Source organism: Ochotona princeps, chromosome 15 (assembly GCF_030435755.1).
Source record: "Ochotona princeps isolate mOchPri1 chromosome 15, mOchPri1.hap1, whole genome shotgun sequence".
Lineage (NCBI taxonomy): Eukaryota > Metazoa > Chordata > Mammalia > Lagomorpha > Ochotonidae > Ochotona > Ochotona princeps.
In genome coordinates, this window is record NC_080846.1 from 6,050,507 (window position 1) to 6,070,524 (window position 20,018).

The 20,018-nt window shown below is 58.3% G+C and overlaps 1 protein-coding gene across 1 annotated transcript; it reads left to right on the forward strand.

Annotated features, from left to right (window-relative positions):
- Positions 1-403: 403 nt before the first annotated feature.
- DNAL4 (dynein axonemal light chain 4) lies at positions 404-10,541 on the forward strand. Its single transcript, XM_004589495.2, has 4 exons — positions 404-546; positions 7,022-7,225; positions 8,363-8,446; positions 9,536-10,541. Exons 2-4 carry the CDS (start codon positions 7,157-7,159, stop codon positions 9,698-9,700), a joined length of 318 nt encoding a protein of 105 aa, XP_004589552.1. The 5' UTR covers positions 404-546; positions 7,022-7,156; the 3' UTR covers positions 9,701-10,541.
- Positions 10,542-20,018: the final 9,477 nt, after the last annotated feature.

Consider the following 20,018-nt stretch of genomic DNA (forward strand, 5'->3'; position numbering starts at 1 on the left):
AGGGCCAGCTGTGTGGCAGGGACTTCCAGAGGGTATGGTGCTGTGCAAAGAACACCTGGGTTCCGTTTATTTACAAGTGCCTACTCCCCCTCCCCACTTCAGATGCCATGACCAAGGGGCCAAGGTGCGAACCAAGGATTCCATAAAAACGAAAAATAAAAACCCTCCCTAAAAGCTAGTGACATCTACGGAAGGCTAACCCAGGAACAGCCCAGGGCCACCAACACATTGTTCTTGTTACTTCATCCGGCCAAAGAATCTCGGGGCGACCACGGTTTTCCAAGTTGCGCTCCTCTAGCAACACAACTCGGGAACCCTCTCCTCCGGCACACCGCGGACGACTAAAACCCAGACCCGCCCGAGCCACGCCCCTTCCGTGCCTGGATCGACATCTGAAGTCACCCCTAAGAAGTGAAACGGCCGTCCACGTCCGGTGAGGGGGCAGGACTTCCGGGCTGGTTGCTAAGACACTCTGGTCTCGCTCCTTGACAACCCCGGCGGGGGTGCTCTGGCCGCGGCCCCGGCCCTCGGCCCCCGCGGGAGCAGGTGAGGCCCCCAGGGGCGCGGCGGACCGCCAGGCGGGGAGGGAGGGCGGCGGGAGGCCCCGCGGGGCGGACGAGGCCTCGCCCACCGCCGAGGCCCCAAGCCCAGCCCCGCTGCCTGCTCCTCCTCACTCAGCCCCAACCCCACCCCAACTTCGGGCCTCGGGACTCTCCGTCGCCCAGTGTCCATCACCGCTCCTCCCTACGCCGCCGAGGCCCCGGTTTGGCGCTCTCGCATCCTCCTCCACTGTTGGCAGGTGGGCGAACGGGTGGCAGCACCTCCTCCACCCGGACCGGACCCCGCTTGGTTGGGAGACTTGACCCGCTGGGAACTCCAGGCTAGTCAATTCCCTCTGAGGCCATAGTTTCCCCACATGTAAAGGAGAAGTTAGGGGAGAAAAACTTAGCCAACTTGACTTGGATCCCCCAGCCGTGGGAACCCCAGCGAGTGACCCCACCTCCCTGGGATGGAATCCCATAGCACATCCCCTTGGGGGATTCTGGGGCCTATGTGGTTGGAGTGCAGTGTAGACCTTTGTCCCCACGCTGCCCCCTTCTTGCCAGCGGATTCTCCTCCCCGGCCTTGTCAGTGCGGCAGGCAGGGGACGAAGAGATGAATGCACTAGCTCCCCTAGATTCTCAGTAGTCCATGACTTGGTAACTTTCGGTCCCTGACTGGAAGCCTCCACCTGTTTGTGTGTCTCGCTAAGCAACTTAAACTCCGCACTTCCGACATCAAGCTACCTGACTTTTCTGTCTACCCGACAGCTATTTTTATAAAATATATTTTTTATTTTTATTGATTTGGATGGCAGCAAGACAGATCTTCCATCCACTGGTTCACTCCCCAATGCCCACAGTAGCTGTGGCTGGGCCAGAACCAAAACCAGGAGCCAGGAGCCTGTCCTGGGTCTCCCATGTGGTAGGAACTCAAGTGCTTGAGTCATCACAGGTGCCTTCCTGGGTGTGCCGTAGCAGGAGCAGAAATCAGAAGTGGGACTGAGGGGCCAGCACCATGACTTGCAGGCTAATCCTTCACCTGCAAGCCCTGGCGTCCCATATGGGTACCAGTTCGTGTCCTAGCTGCCCCACTTCACATCCAGCTTCCAGCTTATGGCCTAGGAAAACGATAGAGGATGGCCAGTGCCTTGGGACCCTGCACCTGCGTGGGAGACTTGAAAGAGGCTTTTGATTTTGGATTGGCTCAGCTTCGGCTGTTGCAGCCATTTGGGCAGTGAAGTAGCACATGGAAGATCTTTCTCTCTGTTCTCCTTTTCTCTGTAAATCTGCCTTTCCAATAAAAAAAAATAAGTCTTTAAAAAGGAAAAAAAAAAACGAGAAACAGAGTGACAGACTCTGCTGGTTCCATTCCCAAAGTTCCCTGATAACCAGGGCTGGGCAGAGACAAAATCTGGAAGCTGGAAATCCATGGCAAGTTTCCTGCATGGATGACAGGGACCCAGTTGCCTGGGCCATCACCTACTGCCGCCTGGGGTGTGTGGATGCTGGGATCAAGAACAGAGTGGGAACTTGAACCCAAGTACTGTAGGAAGGGACGCAGGTGTCCTGCCGAGTGCCTGCTCCAGACAGCTGCTCTTCTGAAGGCTGCTTGATTTGTTCAAAGATTCCGTTGATTTGTTTGTTTATTTGAAAAGCAGAGTTACAGAGAGAGATTCTATCTGCTGGTTCACTCCCCAGAAGGCCGTATCAGTTCGGGCTGTGTAGTTAAAGCTTTCTGGGTCTCCCGTGTGAGTCCAGGAGCCCAAACACTCGGTTCGTCCTCTGCTGCTTCCCCAGGTGCAGTAGCAGGGAGCTGGATCGGAAGTAGAGCAGCCAGAACACAACCCGGTGCCCATATGGGAACACTGGCACAGGTGTTGCCTAAACCCGCTGTGTCACAGAGCCCTCCTGGAGGCAGGATTTTAGGGTCCCGCTGTACTAATCACTCCCCAGTCTCAGCCTACTTCCCCGGTTGTATTTCTTCCTTTTATGGAAACTTCTGTCCTGCAGACAAGCTGGACTCTTGTTCTCTCCCAGAAGATGCTTCGAGCCCCCGTGCAACCCGAGCCCCTCCCTTCATCAGCGGAGTGGCATGAGTGACCTGTATGGTCATCACTGAGTCGGGGACAATCACTGGTGAGAGTGGACGAGATCCCTGCTGGTGTCTGGCTCCAGGTCCGTTTTCCGTAAATAACAAATGGAAGTGGCAGGTCCTTTCCCTTCCCCTTAGTTAGGATTCGGATACTTTTTGGATTTGTGTCACCTGCCGGAGCCCGGCATAGCCAGAGATAGACAAAGCCCCTCGGCCCCTCAGCCCCAGGGACAGCCTGGGTTCAAGGCATCTGGAGAAGTCGTGATCAGCTGCAGGGTGTCACCCCTAATTAGCAGTGGTGACTGAGCTTTCAGAAGACAAGTCAGCACTAAGTGCGATCAGCTTGTGTGAAAATGTCATCCCAAGTCCCCCACTTGAAATCTGTTCTCGAGCGGGAGGAAGGGGCCGTGGGAGCAGCTGCTGGAAGGACTGCTGGGCTCTGCGGTTGGGGCGTTCTGCTTCATTGGGATCTTGACAACACACACTTGGGATTTCATCCAGAACTGAGAGTGTCCACAAGGCTGTGTGTGACTCACGTTGTGTTACATGCAGGTGTAGGGACGTGCAACCCAGGCTGGCCCACAGGACCGCCTCGTTCTCTCGCTGCTCCGGCGGTGTGAGACATAGCCCCTGCTCCCACCACTTCTTAGGAAAGTGAGGAAAAATAAGCCGTGTGGGTCTGCCCTTGTCTGCTCTGGCTGTTGAGCCTTCCCCTTTCATGGTAGACCATGTGTCCGTGGTGCTGTTACTTAGTAACATTTTTACAGTCTCAACCCTCAGGATTGCTGTTCTGCACAGCTTCTCTGCTGAAGAAGTGCCCGCCCCCCAGGCCTCCCCATGCTGTCCCTTCCACCAGCTCCATCCTCGGTTTGTTTGTTGGAAGACAGTAGGTGACCAAGGCAGGCTCAGATGAATGGCCAGGCTAGCAGGTGCCAGGGAGGATAGATGCTTGCATGGCTGTCGTGAACCCCACGTGCCTGGGCTGTGAGCAGGGAATGGCTCTTTCCCCTGGGCCGTTGGAGGAAAGCATGAGATGAGGAGCGGGAAGGCATGCCACTGTCACCACATCCTTATCTGCTCTGTAACTGCGTCGCCCCCGGGGTCAGGTGTAGTGGGAGCTGGGTAAACACACAGAGTTGGCTGAAAGTTTGGCCAGGTGTCCGGCCGGCCGACGGCATTCCCCTTCCTGCCACACCTGTAAGCTGACGTCATTTCCAGGTGAAAAAGGGGAGGCTTGGAGATGGGTAATCTGAGAGAACCAAGCTGGGGTACAGCCTGAACCCCGGACCCTGCCCTGCCACTACTCAGAGGTGCGGTGGGAGTTAAGGGGAGCTGAGCTGAGATGTGAGGGCCCCCAGTGCTCCCAGAAGTGAATGGCTGCCCCCTCATCTCTGCCCCCGCCACCCCACTCCAGGCCTGCCAGATACCTTTGGCCTGTCTCCCAGAATGCACTTGTTGCTCCTCATTGCTCCCACACACCCTCAGCCCTCTTCAGGATTCTTCCCAACATGCTTCAGAAGCGAAATGCTCGGGGTGACCAAGCTCACCCCATGTTGTCCTAAGGGACAGCAGTGCCAGGGGACCCCGACTGTGACAAGAAGGTGAGACAAGGAGCCATGTCTGTGCCCCCGGGAGAGGCTGTGCACTCACAGGGACCTGTGGGGGAGGAGGAAAGATGGAGGGAGGGGGAGACAGAAAGAAAAAGAAGAGAGAGGGGGAGGGAGAGAGGGAGAGGAGAGAGCAGAAGGAAAGAGAGAAAGGCAGGCCGGCCGGCACTGTGCATACCACCGTGGACCAGATGGCATGGGCTGGGGCTTCAGAAGCCAGCAGCTTCAAGTCCCACTTAAATTATTAAGAGGCCGGCTAGGCTGACAGGATGGCTGTGGGGCAGAAGTTCATTCGCGGGGAAGATTGGTGAGTTGCTTAAAGCCCTGAATTCTATTTCTGGTAGCACCCCCCCCCCCCGCAGGGCTAGACCCCGAGATGGGGTTCCTGCAGTGGTGCCTTGCTGATGCGGCATTGTGGAACATGCTCCTGCCTTCTGGTGTTTGGAGCATATCATTTACACCTGTCCCTTTTCATCCCATGAGGCTGGGGCCTTTTCCCTCCGCCCCCCAGCCCTGCCTGCCACCGTGCCACATACAGGAAACAGTGAGGAAAAGCTGTGAGCCCTGGTGCATTGTGGTCTTTAGTGGGTGTCTGGCAGTGTGGTAAAGGGCAGCTCCACGGCCTTGTGGCCAGCAGCATTAATGTTGCTGAGTGCCTACATGCACCGTTGAGACCAGGGCTTGGGGCCTCTTGCCTAGGCCGACCCTGACTGGGCACGCAGCCGTGTACATGCTTGGCTCTGAATCCCCCCACGCCAGCTCTCTGAAGCCCCGGGGATGAAGTGAATGGAGTGGAACTGTTTAGGTGGAGGATGCCAGAGCGTCTGTGTTCGTTTGTGAAGTTGTGCCCCGCTCGAAAGGCTTGTAAGTAAATAAGCCAGGAAGCCCACATCCTGTTGTCATGGGTGCAACCACCGCCACCTGCTGGCCACCTTGTCAAGCCAGGAGAGGAGACGGTGGAAGGCTGGGTGGGGCTGGGAAGGGGCTTCCCATGCACCGGCTGGGATGGCACAGCTTCCTGGGGGGGGTGGAAAGGAAGAAGCCGGACTGGACAGGATGAGGAGTTGCCAGCTGGTAGGCAGAGACGAAGAGAAGCTACCAGCAGTGCTGGTCCTAATGCCCAGGAGACTAGAGCTGGCTGTTGCCTAGGAATTCAGTGTCGCAATGTCACAAGGCAAGGGAGTCCGTGCCAGGGAGCCAGCCCAATTGGGTGGCACTTAGGGCTCCATGAGCACAGCCAGGGATGTCAGATTGAGAGCGCGGCCCAGACGAGGCACCACGCATGAGCACCGGGGCAGCAGGTGCCCAAGGGGACATGAGGCTCATGTCACCCTGAGATTTGACTGAGCTGCAACCATCAGCTTGATACACGCACGGCATGCCTACTGCGACTGTCATGGAGCCCATGGGACAGGGCCTTGCCGGGAGCCACTCGCTGGCCCAGCAGCCCAGGCCAGTGACATGGCAGGTCTGTTCCTCTGATTCTGTCCTCTCCCACCCCATAACTCCTGGGGGCCCTGCAGTGAGCTGGGGACAGGCAGACACACTGAGAGCAGTGTCGGGGAGGGAGGCTCATGGGAAAGGTCATCCGTGCCACCAGTGACCACCGACGTGTGAGTAATGCTGCAGAAAGACTACTGGGTGTGCTTGCTGAGACAGGCCCAGGCTGGGCCTTTAGCCCAGCAGTGACATTGCTTCTGGGAACCCCCACAGCCTGCATCCCAGAGCCTGGCTTCAGTTCCAGTCCCCTCTACTTCCAGTCCAATCCCACCTGCTGCTCAAGTGCAGCCAAGGAGGCAGCAGGTGGCGGCCCAAGGACTTGTGTCCCTGCCTGTTGTGTGGCAGACCCAGATGGAGTTCCAGGCTCAGATCTGGCCTGGCTCAGCCTTGGCTGCTGCAGGCATCTGGAGAATGAACGAGCAAACTGAAGAGCACACTCTCTCTCTCTCTCTGCCTTTCAAATAAGATAAAACTAAAGATGTAACTTTGTAAAAGTTTTTTTTAGCAGCCTGGAGATTTGTAGTTCCATGTGTTGGTCCTGAGAAAAAGACACTTTGAATGGAGACCTTAAACTGCCAGCTGAGAGAGGCACAGAGTTCCCAGCCACTCAGGATCCAAGCCCACCCTTTAGGAAAAGCCCATCTGTTATTAAGGCTGGGTGTCCTTTAAGGGTTGACAGTTTCCCATCTGTGTCACCCCCTTCATAGCCCTGAGCACTTGCTCAGGTAACAACCTGCTCAAGCGTCTGCCATACACCCAGCACCCGCCTCACTGCCTGGCCTCATTGAGTTCGTGCAGCAGCTCTGTGTGCTGGATATGAGTGTCCCCGGGTTCCTTAGTGCCCTCACTCAGGCCAGCCTGGCTGTGCCAGGCGGCCCAGGGGCGCATGGAGAGCTTCCCCATGCCCACAAACGAGGCTTGAAGGGGGCTCTGCCAGCTTCCGGCTGTGCGTATGCATGCTGGGAATGCGGACTGCGTGCTTGGCAGGCAGCCTGTGGGACAGCCACATCCACGCATCACCAGCTCCCAGCTCTGCCTGGCCCGCAGTCAGTATTTGTCTTGATGATGACAGTGTGGGCTTGCAGGCGGCATACCGGCATGGTCTCCCCGGGCCCGGCACCTCCTGTTGACTCATCCGCTGTCTGCGGGCGTGCTGGCCATTTGGGAAAGGCTGCGGAGGCGTGAGGACGGGGAAGTGGCAGGTTGTCCCTGGGACGTGTCTAATTGGTGATGTGTGCTTTCAAAGCCATCTCTCTCCTGGTTTTTCCTGTTCTCCACAGAGCCCCTCGGGGAAGGACACTTTCTGGTCCCTCCTGGTTGGCAGGGCTGATTCCTGAAGCACTTGGTGACCTCTGCCAGCCCCACCCCCCCCAGGAAGCTCCCATCACCCCTCCAGGGGCTGCAGTGGAAGGACCATGGGGGAAACGGAAGGGAAGAAAGACGAGGCCGATTATAAGAGACTACAGACCTTCCCTCTGGTCAGGGTAAGCCCCGGGGGGGATGGCAGGTGGAGCCCACAGGCCTGGAGAGAGCTGGCAGCCATTGGTGCCCTGCAGGGTAGCCGCATGAGCATGCGGGAAAATGCCACGCTGGCGCAGATCCAGGCGTCCAGGACTCCACCGTAATTCATTCATCCCTTCATTCATTCATTCCTTCTTCCATTCGTACACCAGCTTTTCCTTAGACCACCTGTGAGAAACCAAGCGCGGCTCTGGATGCTGTGGCTAGAGTGGAGAGCAGGCAGCCAGGAGTAGCCCCCGCAAGGGCAGGTCTCACACAAGCTGGTCACAGGCTAATGGCTGTGGGCAAAAGCACAGCAGGTGTGCAGGCAAGAGAGGAGAGGCTGGGAGAGCCAGACCAGCTTGGAGCCGTGGGGAGCAGGAGGCGGCTGGCCGGCCAGCCGGGGAACAGCTCTTCACTGCGGCCTGGGGTTACCCCCGAGAGGCCAAGGAGGGATGTGGACGGTGGGTCCTGTGTTTCCCAGGGTGGGAAGAGGGGAACCAGGAGATGGGGAGAAAGACGTGGTCAGAGGCAGGACACAGCTGGAAAGGGGAAGCCACATGGCTGGCTTGTGGGGGAGAGGGACCACGGCCAGGGTCAGTTCTGTCCTTAATGAGAGGAGAGAATGGTGTTCATTATGAGGAAAGGGAGATGTGGGAAGAGCAGGTTTGGGGAGGGGGGAAGCAGGTCACTTCTAGTCCCCAAAGCAGGGAAGGAGAGTTCAGAGCCTCGATGAGAAGCAGGAAAGTGCAGGGACCCCCCACTTTACAGGTCAGACACAACAGGGGAGCAAGGTGGAGGTGGGGTCCCCAGTGACCACCTGCAAGCAGACAGGTTTCACACATGACCAAGCGAGGCACCTGGACCGTGGTGGGCTGCCCCTCAGGCCTCAGGCAGGGTGTTTCCCCAGCCGCCTGCCCTCTGTGTGCTGTGCCCCGTGGCAGAGGGCTCTGGGCCGCTCTGTTGCTTGCCCCCACCCCATACCCCTGCTGCAGGCCCCAGGGCTGTGGCAGGGCAGTCCCCTGGTGCCCACATCTGCAGCGTGGGACAGAGCGGCCCGCCCAGAAGGGCACAGGCCACTGGCTAAGCGTCTCTCCATTTGTCCCCTGCCCCATCTCCAGCACTCGGACATGCCAGAGGAGATGCGAGTGGAGACCACGGAACTCTGTGTCACAGCCTGTGAGAAATTCTCCAACAACAATGAGGTACTGCCCTTGGCCTGCTGGGGCCAGGTGAAAGCCTTCTGGGACAGCTGCCATGGTCAGGGCAGGCCAGTGAAAGAGAGAGAGAGAGGGGAGGCACCAAGCCCAGGCAGGAAGGCCAGCAAGGTTTCCTACTGTCCCTGCCACAGCTCCCTCCCTGCAGCACACAGAAGCCTGGGCAGACATTCGTTCATGCCTTCATTCATTCGAAGAGACATGGCGCCATCCCTGCATTAGGTACCGGTGACAAAGTCGGGAATCCCTGGCCCAGGAATGCCCGATTCAGCATGGCAGTGAGGGCCAAAGAGGTCAGCACATGGCCAGCAGCCCTCGGGAGGCAGGACCTAGTCCATGAGAGCCCTGGCTTCATGCCAGCCAGACCCAAGGCCAAACCCCACCTCCAGCTCTTCTGACCTGGGGAGCCCCGGCCTCCTGCCCTGTATGTGGGGGTGGTCATGGGGCCCTCTTTCTGGAGTGATGGGCGGGAAGTGGAGAATGAAGGCCCTGCTGGTTCACATGAAGTCTCAGAGGCCCCCCGGCCTCACTCCCAGGGCCTCAAAGCAGCCAGTGCTGGGCCAGGCTGAAGCCAGGAGCCCAGAGTGCCATCCAGGCCTCCTCTAAAACTGATGGAGACTCGGGTACCTGGGCTGCCACCTGCTGCCTCCCAGACATGTTAGCACACAGCTGTATCTGCAGCGCAGCAGCCTGGGTGGTACCCAACACCCCAGTGTGGGAGCTGGGTGGGCCAGGCCTTAGCTTAGCCACTGAGGCATGTACCTGCCATGTGGGAGGAGAGAGCAGTGTCATAGCTGGGAGACACAGCCCACTGAGCCCATGCCAAGCAGTGGTGGAGATAACCCAGTCCAGTTGGCAGAGCCCTCAGGTCCTGGGCACAACTTGGCACTGTAATGGGAACCCCGTGCAGGGCAGAATGCTGCCCACCATGGCCAGTATGTGCCTGGTGAGGCAGTGCCCACGGTCTGCAGTCACCTGGCAAGAAGCAGCCTACCAGGAAGCCCTTCCTGGAGGTGCCAGGGGCCAGCTGGCCACACTGCACCCCCCACCCCCTGATGCACGCCCTGTCCCTTGCAGAGCGCGGCCAGAATGATCAAGGAGACGATGGACAAGAAGTTTGGCTCCTCGTGGCACGTGGTGATTGGCGAGGGCTTTGGCTTCGAGATCACACACGAGGTGAAGAACCTGCTCTACCTGTACTTCGGGGGCACCCTGGCTGTGTGTGTGTGGAAGTGCTCCTGACTGACGCCCCGCCCCTGCCGCCCTCTGCTTGCTGTGGGTCCAGGAAGCGGGGCAGCCCAGACCTCTGCCAGGTTCCCTGGGAGAGTTGGAGTCTGGCCTTTTTTGCGCCAGTTTCCTGAGCCATACCTGTGCACAGCAATCCAGGCGGCTCTCCTCCTAGGCTGGCAGCCCCTCTGAGGCCCAGGGCATGGACCAGGTGGCAGGTGGCAGTCCCTGTGGGGGAAGGGGGAGACTATGACCGGATGAAGGTAGGGGGCAGGGAAAGATGGTGCTTATCTTCTGTGGCCCTGCCAGCGCCCCCTGCCTGAGGACCACTCTCCCCTTATGCCCAAGGGGCCCCACTATCCTGCCCCCAGCACTGTGGGGAAGGGTCCCCTGTCCCTTCCCATAGTGGCCATAGGATATTCTCTTCTCAAGGACCTGGGCAGCTTCTCCTTTTGTCTATGCGAATATGGTGACCCCATACCACCCCACCCCCATACACCCTGGCCCCAGGCCTTCCTCGGTCTTCCTGCCCCCAACCCCAGACTGCTGGACCTTGTGTGCTGCCTGAAGGCGAGCCTGGTGCCCAGGGTGCAGGGCTGTCCCCGAACAGCCACCAGCTGTCCCAGCCGCCTGGTCTGGAGTGCTGTAGCCAGGAGGCCGCTTCGGCAGGGAGAGCTGGTGCACCAGCTCCTGGTCGTCTCGGACCACGCATTTGTTTGTACTTGTCTCAGCTGGATTTTCTATCTTCTTTTGAGTGTGGGAGAAGGGTTTTAGTAGAAGGTGAACCGTATTTTACACAGCGGTCTTATTTATACAAATGTCTTGGTTTTTGCAATTAAAATGACGAAAAAACAGACCTCCACCTGCAGCCTCATGAGCCATCAGTGTCCCCAGGGCTGGATGCGTCCTGGGAGCCCTGTGCTGTCTCCAGCTGACCTCGGCAGAGGTGGGAGGGGTGCTGCTGGAGGCCTTCGGCACTCCCACAGGACCCCTGTCAGGGCTGGGGGCCACGGCCAGGGCTGCATGAATACTGGGGTATGAATTCTGAAGCTGAGCTCCACAAATGTGTGTCCCACGGCCACCGGGCGCCATGTGCTGGGGACCAGGGGGCAGAGGTGGGAAGGAGAGGACATTCTGGGGATAGGAAGGGGACATCCAGCCCAGCAGGGCAAAGCAGGCTGCAGGCTTCACCAGGGCAGGGGGTGCAGATGAGCAGAAGGCAGAAATGACCTTGGGATCTGGACACACATACACTTACACACACCCTGCCATGTCCCTCGGACCCAGAACCCTGGGTGTGGCCGGAGCCGAGGCAGCCTGGCTGCCATGTGCCCATGGTGTTCCCTGAGACAGCACCTCCCACCCAAGCACCTGAGGAGCCTTAGTTGTCACAAGGAGGGAGCCGATGGAGTCTCCGAGCAGATGAGGTTTGTGCTGGGTGCTGGGTGCTGAGTGCTGGGTGCTGGGTACTGAGTCCCGTGTGGCACGGGTGGAAGGGAGAACCAGGTCATGGCCGTGCCACCCAGGCTCGCTACCTGGTCACGAGGCTGGAGGATTGCATCTCCGGGCCCCGGGGACCTGGCTCCTTGACCCTGGGCCCCATTAGCACTGCCAGGAAGGTGGGCAAGGCGCACAGATGGGAGAGTCGGGAGCCGGGCGGAGGCGGCGCAGGAGGTGGAGAGGGGGCACCCGGCCTGGAATAGCTCCGGCTGATTAGCCGCCCGCTTCGCATCTGTTCTCTGCTTGTATCTGCGCACGTGGCTACCAGGAAGCCAAGCTGGCAGAGCCTGCAGCCGGGAGGGGGTGGGGGCCCCAAGGTCCAGCCCTGTCCCACTTGGCTGTTCTGTCTGTGGAATGGGGATGAATGATGGCAGCCCTCAAGGTCCCCGGGGTCTGCGCTGTGTCTGCCACTGTCACATCCGGAGGGTGGTAGCTACTTCCAGCTGGTGTGGTCACTGTTGGGCTGCATCAGGTCACGGGACCACGGTTGTCCATGGACTTGGACCCAGGGATCCAGCTTCTCTCCCCAAGACCTGGGCCAGCTACTCCGGCCTTCTCCCTGTGCCAGGCTTGCCAACAAGGGGGCACGGTGGGGGCACTAACAGCTGGGGATTCCCAGGCTGGTACAGGGACCAGCCCAGGAGCAGAAAAGCACGACCCAGTGATGAAATTTGTGAGGAAAGAGAACCTGGGGCCAGGGAGTCCTGGGTTCACTATGTGAGGGACAGGAGGCTTCCTGGAGGAGGTGGCATGCCCCAGGCCCTGGCATTTGCGGGAGACCTGAGCTGGGGTGTGAAGGCAGGAAGGAGGAAGCCTTCCATACCCCAGTGCTGTTTCCCCCCCACACTGATCCGTCCCCAGCTACAAGTGGGGAACTGGAGCCAGAATTCCAAACTGGGCCTGCTGCTCCACAGACAGCCGGGGGCCCCATGGTCCGACCATGCCACGTCTACCAGCCCATGCTCCAGCCGTGTCCTCCCTATGCCCTCTGCTCAGACTGCAGCATTGACCACAGGCCCACAGTCCACACGCCCTTGCCGCTGCCCTGCTCATGGGCAGCAGCGGCTCACCCCACTGGCATCTCTTCTGGTGGTCTTGCCAGACACAGAGGCCTGCCTCTGTCTGGGGGAGCAGTGGAGCACCTGGCCGCCTGGCCAGCTCAGAGATGAAGCAGTGTGGGCCCCCTCCGCCCACTCCCACCTCTGGATCAGCCTGGACCCTGCAGGCAAGCAGAGGGGTGTCGTCCCTATGGGTCATGGGGCCCCAGCCAGGGGGGTGGGGTGTGGGCACTTCCCAGGAGCTGGGAGCTGCTGTGTTTGTTTCTGCCCTGCCCCTCCAGGCTGGAGATGGAGGGGAGTTGTTAAAGTCTAGCCCCAAGCCCCCAGCTTGCTCTACTTTCCTTTTGTTCTCCTCATATTTAAAGCATCCACCTCCCACTGCCACCTGCCGTCTCCAACCCCCACCAAAGGAGGTGGCGCTGAAGAGCCGCCTGGGCAGCAGGAGACATGATTATTATTAATAACCCTCATAGCCATGCCTGGCCCCGGCTCGCATCCTGTGAGGAGGTCCCTGTGTGTCCCCCTCTCCCAGGTGGGCAGCTGAGGCCCAGCAAGTCCACAGGTGCCAATGCCCACCCCCACCCTGGGCTGCCCACCAGCCAGGGTAAGCCACACATACTGCTGGGCAAGCAGGGCCCTGTAGCACCCGCCCAGTCTGTGACTGAGGGGACAGTCATCCCGTGGGCATCACCCACGCACTGTCCACATCCATGCAGAGTTGGTCAGCCCAGAAGGTTGTGGGAAGGATCTGTGCTGTGTGCCCAGAGCACGTGTCATGTGCCCAAGCAGAGCCGGGGTCACCAGAGCACATCATGGCTCTCATTGAGGACCCTCACTGCCTGTCTGAGCCAGCTGTCTGCCTGTCTCCTGTCTCTGTGCGCCCCGGGGCTGGCACAGGCCAGGCCTGCTGTACAGAGGCCACGTCAGGTCTGGTGAGGACACATGCCAGCTGCATGATAGAAAAACTTCCCCAGGAATCCCACCAGGCTTGCAGGGACTAGGTCAGGGGCTTCCCGTGTCCTTGGAGGCCTCAGGTTTGTCTGGGAGCCTCACAAAGTCATGTCACACCCCCAGGACCTGGGTATGATGGAGTCCGGGTGCAGCAGGTGTGGGTTTCTTAGGATGGAGAAGGAGGCTGTGGGGCGCAGGGCGCAGCACAGGTGCTAACCCCTGGGTCTCCACTGGGTAGCATGTGGCCCACAGCACGTCCCTGGATCCTGCTGGGTCAGTGGGAGGCAGACTTTGCCCTCCTACTGCAAGGCCCACTGGGACAGTGATGGGCATGGCAGGGCAGCTGAAGATGGCCTGGGGAGAGCCCCTGCTGGGGGTGGGACCAGCTTGGCCCCCAGGTCCTGAACTGTGCCTGCAGTGTCAGGTCCTTGGGGACCGGCCCTGCCTTGCGGTTCTTCCAGTGGTCACTTGGCAAAATATTCCCTGAGCTTGCGAGTACCCATTGTGAAACAGGCCCCCACTGTGGTCTGCAGAGATGCTGGGAGGCCCCAGATGTGAGGAAGGGCCCTGCAGGAGCCCCCTGCTCCTCAGCCTCACCTCAACATCCCAGATCACCCTTGTGTCCTGGCCTTACCTCTACTCCCCAGCCTTGTCCCTGCACCCCAGGCTCTGGGTGTGCAGCACCTGCCTACTCGGAGGGCTTTCAAAGGCCGGGGCCCTCCCGGCAAGCAAGGGACCCTGGGTCATGCGCCTGTCTTTGGGGCCCCCTGCAGGGTTGGGTACACAGCTACTGCTCAATGAATGCCACAATCACACGTTTGTCCACTCAACAAACCACCCTACACCATGAACAACTTGCAGTTAGCCTGATGTGGGAACCCGAGGGAACAGCTCCACATGCTGAGTGCCATGGTGGGACCCAAGGATGCCCACAGAGGAGGGACTCATGACAAGGGAAGGAAGCGAAGCCGGGTCACGGTGCACAGGGTACAGAGGGCCTAAGCGCATTTCCCTCAGAAGGCCAGTCGGGGCGGCCAGAGTGCAGGGCCAAGGGGGTGGTGGCCAGTGAGGTGCCATGTCCCCTGGCAGGGGGTCCTCAAGGATGTATGGGGTGTGTCCCATTCTTCCCCAAGCCCATCGGCTCAGGGGGGCCCTGGGGAGCTGGGAGAGGGAAGCTGCAGGGGGCGATGGGCGGTCATCCTTGGGGGGGGCTACCTAGGGCTGGTAAGTAACTGAAGTCAAGCCCGTCCTTCCCCTCAAGAACAGTCCACCAGGCCAGACCCGGAATGAGGCTGTGCACCTGGCTGGAGACCAGCACCTCCCGCTTGCCCAGCGGGGTGATTTGGGGCAGTGGGGGGACGGGGCTACAGGGCGGGGCCTCTGCCCACTTCTCCTTCCTCATTCCTGCTGCTAGGCCAGCGAGGGTGCTGAGGCTGCAGCCTGCTGGGACAAGTGCCACTGATGGGACCTGCATTGAATGCAGGTGCGGTGGGCACAGTGCCCATGCCTGGCCTCAGAGCGGGACCTGGAGGGATTTCAGTAATACCCCCTGGGGGAGGTGAAGTGGGGTCCGCTGTATTTGGAACCAAGAAGCTAAAGGTAGGGAGTGGTTAGAGTTGAGGACAGGGCCGGGAGCCGCACACAAGTAAGGAACTGTGTTGCAGGCTGGCAGGATGGTGAAGCCTTTTGTCCCACCTCTAGGGACAAGCAGCAGCCTCCCCGGCCAGCCCCAACCCCGTGTCTCCCCGGTTGGGCAATGCCAACAACTCCTTCCAGCGCTGAATCCCGGGCAGGCGCGTCTCCCTGCAGCAGGCGGTGAGGGGCGACCTCTAGTGGCCACATGTAGGCACAGCATGGCTCGCCAGTGCCTGCCTCAGCTAGGACCAGCAGAAGGGTGCAGTTGGGGCAGAGCTAGCTGGAGAGCTTGCTTTGACCTTCTGCCAGGCTGTGGCACCTCCACCTCCGGCCCAGAGCCCACGATGCCCGCTCAGTACTCTCAACCTCGCGGGAGTGCCGTGAGGACAGAGGTGAAGGTGCTCAGGATGTGGCCCAGGGCAGGCACCTGTGATCTGGTGACCCCACTGGTGACACCTGGCAGACTGCCACCTCCACACTCCACTACCCCTCCTCCTAGGGTCTTCCAAGGCCCCCACCTGGACACTCCCAGCCCCCAGTACCTCCCTCCATGCTGGGGCTCTGCTTGAGCTCCCTTCTGTGCTCCAACCCCCAGGGTCAAGGTCAAGGAATCCGATCAGGTAACTCTTGATACAATAAAACAAGATGAAAGAGAGGCTGACGTAGTGACTCAGCAGGTGAAGCTGCCTACCTGTGATGCTGGCTCTCTATGAAAGTGTGGGATGGAGTGCCAGCTGCTCTACCTCCGCTCAGCTCCCTGCTGATGCGCTGAGAAAGCAGCAGCCGAGAAGGCCCAAGTGCTTGAGCCTCTGCACCCATGAACGAGACCCAGAAGAAACTCCTGACTACAGTGTGGCCCCTCCCTGGTTGCAGCCATGGGGGAGTGAACCAGTGGATGGAATCCCTCTCTCTCTCTCTCTCTCTCTCTCTCTCCCTCCCTCTTTCTATGCAACTCTGCCTTCCAAATGGAAAAAAAAGTTTTTTAAAGAAAAAAAGGTAAACATGGAAACAATCTAGCAAGAATTATGTTGGCTTTTATATCAGCAAAGTCACAGCAGAATACAAATTTGAAATATATTTACGAAGAAGGAACATGTCAGAGACCCGGGTTCCCACTGGGGCGTGCCACTTGCTGCTGAACTTCCTGCTCATTGGCTCGCCCATACCTCCAGACACGGAGCCCTGGCACAGCAGGACACATCACAGTGTCCTAACAGGCAAGCAGTCAGAACAGGCTCAAAAAAGAATTGCTTTCAGATTAAAAAGCAAGCCCTAAGTGCAAGAAGTGGGCCTGGGTTACGGCTGAGGGCGTCAGGCTCCACAAGGTGAAGCAAGCATCCACATTATTCCTCAGCATTTGCACACAGACCATGGGCCCAGCAACACCCCACGGCAGGCAGGCAGCTGGGCTGAGGTGCCCCAGGGGCAGTTTGCAGGAGTGTGACTTTCCACAGAGTCCCTAATGAACCCATGGACTTGCGCCTTCTTGCCTTCTGGGCACACAGCCCCTCCTGGCCATGCCTCCCTGTGGGCAGCAGGTGCAGAGCCAGCCAGGCCCTGGGGCAGAGACGGTGGAGAGTAGCAATGGCATTCACAGGAGAGGGGGCAGCTGTGGCAAGCGCCCAGGCTACAATGCACAGGGTGGGGCATGCAGAGTGGGTGGCGCCCGCTCGTGGAACAAGAGATTCCAGAGCGTGACCCCACACTAGGTCAGCCCCACCGAGAACTGAGAACTGGGAAGGGGTATCTGGGGCCAGGATGCAGTGTGAGCCGGGCGTGGGAGCCGCAGAGCTCCCCAGGGGTCAGCAGCCACCTGCAGTCACACAGCGGGCTTTTATTAGGAGCCTCGCTGTAATGGGCGTGAGGGACAGAGATGACAGAGGCCCAGGCGTCCCCAGCCGCTCCCTAGGAGTGTCCAGTGCAGCAAGGCCCTGCTCCTCCTCCCTCCCCCACACTCCAGTGTCCTCCATGAAACCATACTTGCTCAGACGGGGATCAAAGCTGGCTGGCTGGCTGGCCAGCAGGGCTGGGCCAGGAGACAAACCCACATCAGATCCTCAGAAAAACAGCCGCAGGACTTTCAGGGGCCCAAGGCTCCGGGACTCCCGCCCCCTGAAGGCGGCCAGTGCCCTTCTGCCTGACATGAAAGTCCCCTCCGCCCCCGCTAAGGCTTGCAGGTGCTGAGCAAATGACAGACACCGCCAACCCTGATGCTGATGGTTGGTGGCAGAGAACCGTCCCACCAACATTGCACGCTGAAGGCCAGCTGGGGGCCTGTCGCTGGCCACGTGTCCTTGGTGGAGACCCCCAAGCACAAAGCACAGTCTACAGCAGGTCGGAAAGCACCTGACCATCACTGACTCGGGTCCTAGCTGGGAGGGGACCCCAACCTGTTCCCCTACCAGCCACAGAGACAGTTGGGCTCTTGGTAGGGATAACACCCTGTTTCTTTCTCTCTTTTTAAAATGTTTTTATTTATTTGAAAGACCAAAAGAGAATGCGCATCTAGCCATCCAACTCTGCAAATGCCCCAAATCCAGAACCAGGAACCTGATCCAGCTCTTCCCGTGGGTGGTGGGGACCGTCTTACCTGGGGACTGGAAGGAGGATGTGCAGCCAGGCACAGAACCCAGCACCCTGTTGGGGATGCCAGCACCTTAGCCACGGGAGGCTCTTACTGGGTGGCTTCACATCCCAGGGAGAGAGGCCAGAGCACCTGCTTACTTGGCCAAGGTCACAGAGGAACTGTGGCCATCAGGAGAGTGTCCCGAGTCACACTGTGGCAAGGAGGAAGAAGACTGAGAGGTCAAAGACCCCACCTGGCCAGGGTCACAGAGTGGGCAAGCCATGTGCCTGCCCAGCTCCAAGGCCCGGGACCCCTTACCAGCACAAGGTGGGGGATGGGAACTGTGGTGCTCAGCTGGGTCCCCTGGCAGGCTGGACGGAGCACCGGAGCCCTCAGCGGGGGCATTCCTCCAGGTCCCCACAGTGCGGTCCTGGGCTCCACCCTTCACAGCAGCTGCAGCCCCTTGTGTCTGCGGTACTTTAATGGCCTATAGAAATGTTCCAGTCTTTATATATATATATATATATATATATATATATATATATGATTTATTATTTTTTATTGGAAAGTCAGATATACAGAAAGGAGGAGAGACAGAGAGGAAGATCTGTCTGCTGGTTCACTCCCCAAGTGGGAGCAATGTTGGGAGCTCTCTGGATCCAAAGCCAGGAGCCAGGAGCCTCTGGGTCTCCCACGTGGGTGCAGGGTCCCAAGGCTTTAGGCTGTCCTTCATTGCTTTCCCAGGCCACAAGCAGGGAGTTGGATGGGAAGCAGGGCTGCTGGGACACAAACTGGTGCCCATATGGGATCCCAGTGCGTGCAAGGCAAGGACTTTTGCCGCTAGGCCACCGCACTGGGCCCTCTTTATATATTTTTTTAAATCAAAGAAGAGTGAGCTGGCGTGGTGATGTATTATGCTAGTCCTCCACCTGCAGTGTTGCCATCCCATATGGATGCAAGTTCAAGTCCCTGCTGTTCCACTTTCAGTCCAGCTCCCTGCTTATGGCTTGGGAAAACAACAGAACATGGCTCAAGTCCATGGGCCTTGTATCCATATGGGAGACCTGGAAGAAGATCCTGACCCCTGGTTTTGGACCAGCTCAGCTCTGTTGCAGCCATTTGGGGAGTGAATCACCAGATAGAAAATCCCTCCCTCCCTCTCTCCTTCTCTGTAATTTGTCCTTCAAATAAACTACATCTTTAAAAAATTAAAATAGGGCCCGAAACGGTAGCATAGCAGCTCAAGTCCTTGCCTTGCACGTGTTGGGATCCCATATGGGCACTGGTTCGTGTCCCAGTGGTCCTGCTTCCCATCCAGCTCCCTGCTTGAGGCCTAGGAAAGCAGTTGAAGAAGCCCAAAGCCTTGGGACCCTGCACCTGCATTGGAGACCAAGAAGAGGTTGCTGGCTCCTGGTTTCAGATTGGATCGGCTCAGCTCTGGGTACTGCAGCCACTTAGGAAGTGAATCAGTGGATGGAAGATCTTCCACTCTGTCTCTCCTGTATATCTGACTTTCTAATAAAAATTTTTTTAAAATAAACATTTTTAGGGCCCGGCGGCGTGGCCTAGTGGCTAAAGTCCTCGCCTTGAACGCCCCGGGATCCCATATGGGCGCCTGTTCTAATCCCGGCAGCTCCACTTCCCATCCAGCTCCCTGCTTGTGGCCTGGAAAGGCAGTCGAGGAAGGCCCAAAGCTTTGGGACCCTGCACCTGTGTGAGAGACCTGGAAGAGGTTCCTGGTTCCCGGCTTCGGATCGGCGCGCACCGGCCCATTGCGGCTCACTTGGGGAGTGAATCATCGGATGCAAGATCTTCCTCTCTGTCTCTCCTCCTCTCTGTATATCTGACTTTGTAATAAAATAAATAAATCTTAAAAAAAAACATTTTAAAAATAAAATAATAAAAGGTTATACGTAGGTAAAAATCAAAGAAATATTAAATGTAATAATAGTGAATCAAGGTTTTATTATAGTCACCTTTTTGAAAAAAAATATTTATTTTGAAGGAGTTACAGAGAGATAGAGAGCTTCAATTTGATTGTTCACTTCCCAGACAGTTAAAATGGCCAGGCCTGGGCCAGGAGCCCATTGGGGTCTCCCACATGGTTGCAGGGATCCAAACACTTGGGTTGCTTTTCATAAGCACATTGCCAGGTAGCTGGATCAGAAGTGGAGCAGCCAGGACCAGAACCGGCACCCATATGGAATGCACACCTGGCAGGTGGCAGCTTTCCCCGCGATGCCACAGCGTTGGCTCCATCATCACTTTTCTGCTCATATGATGGCAAAATGGGACAGTAAAGGTTATTCACAGTGCCCAGCAACAAAGCAAGTCCTGCTGAGAAAGTGTCAGCGGTAGAGACCAGCCCCAAAGCCACCCCTCCTACGCCCCGCTGCTATTGGTGGCACAATGACAGGGAAAGAGAGAAGCCACAGTGCAAAGCCAGGGACAGTAAGGATACTCAGAGGCAGGGGAGCGCAGGAGACCAGCGGGAGGGGAAGCAGGGCCACATGTCAGCTCTAGAGGCCATCGAGGTGTCGCTGAGGACAGCCTGGAGTGAGGGATGGCCCAGCTACACACGCCACAGTCTTAAAACACCAAGGCCCAGGGTTTCCCAGAGACC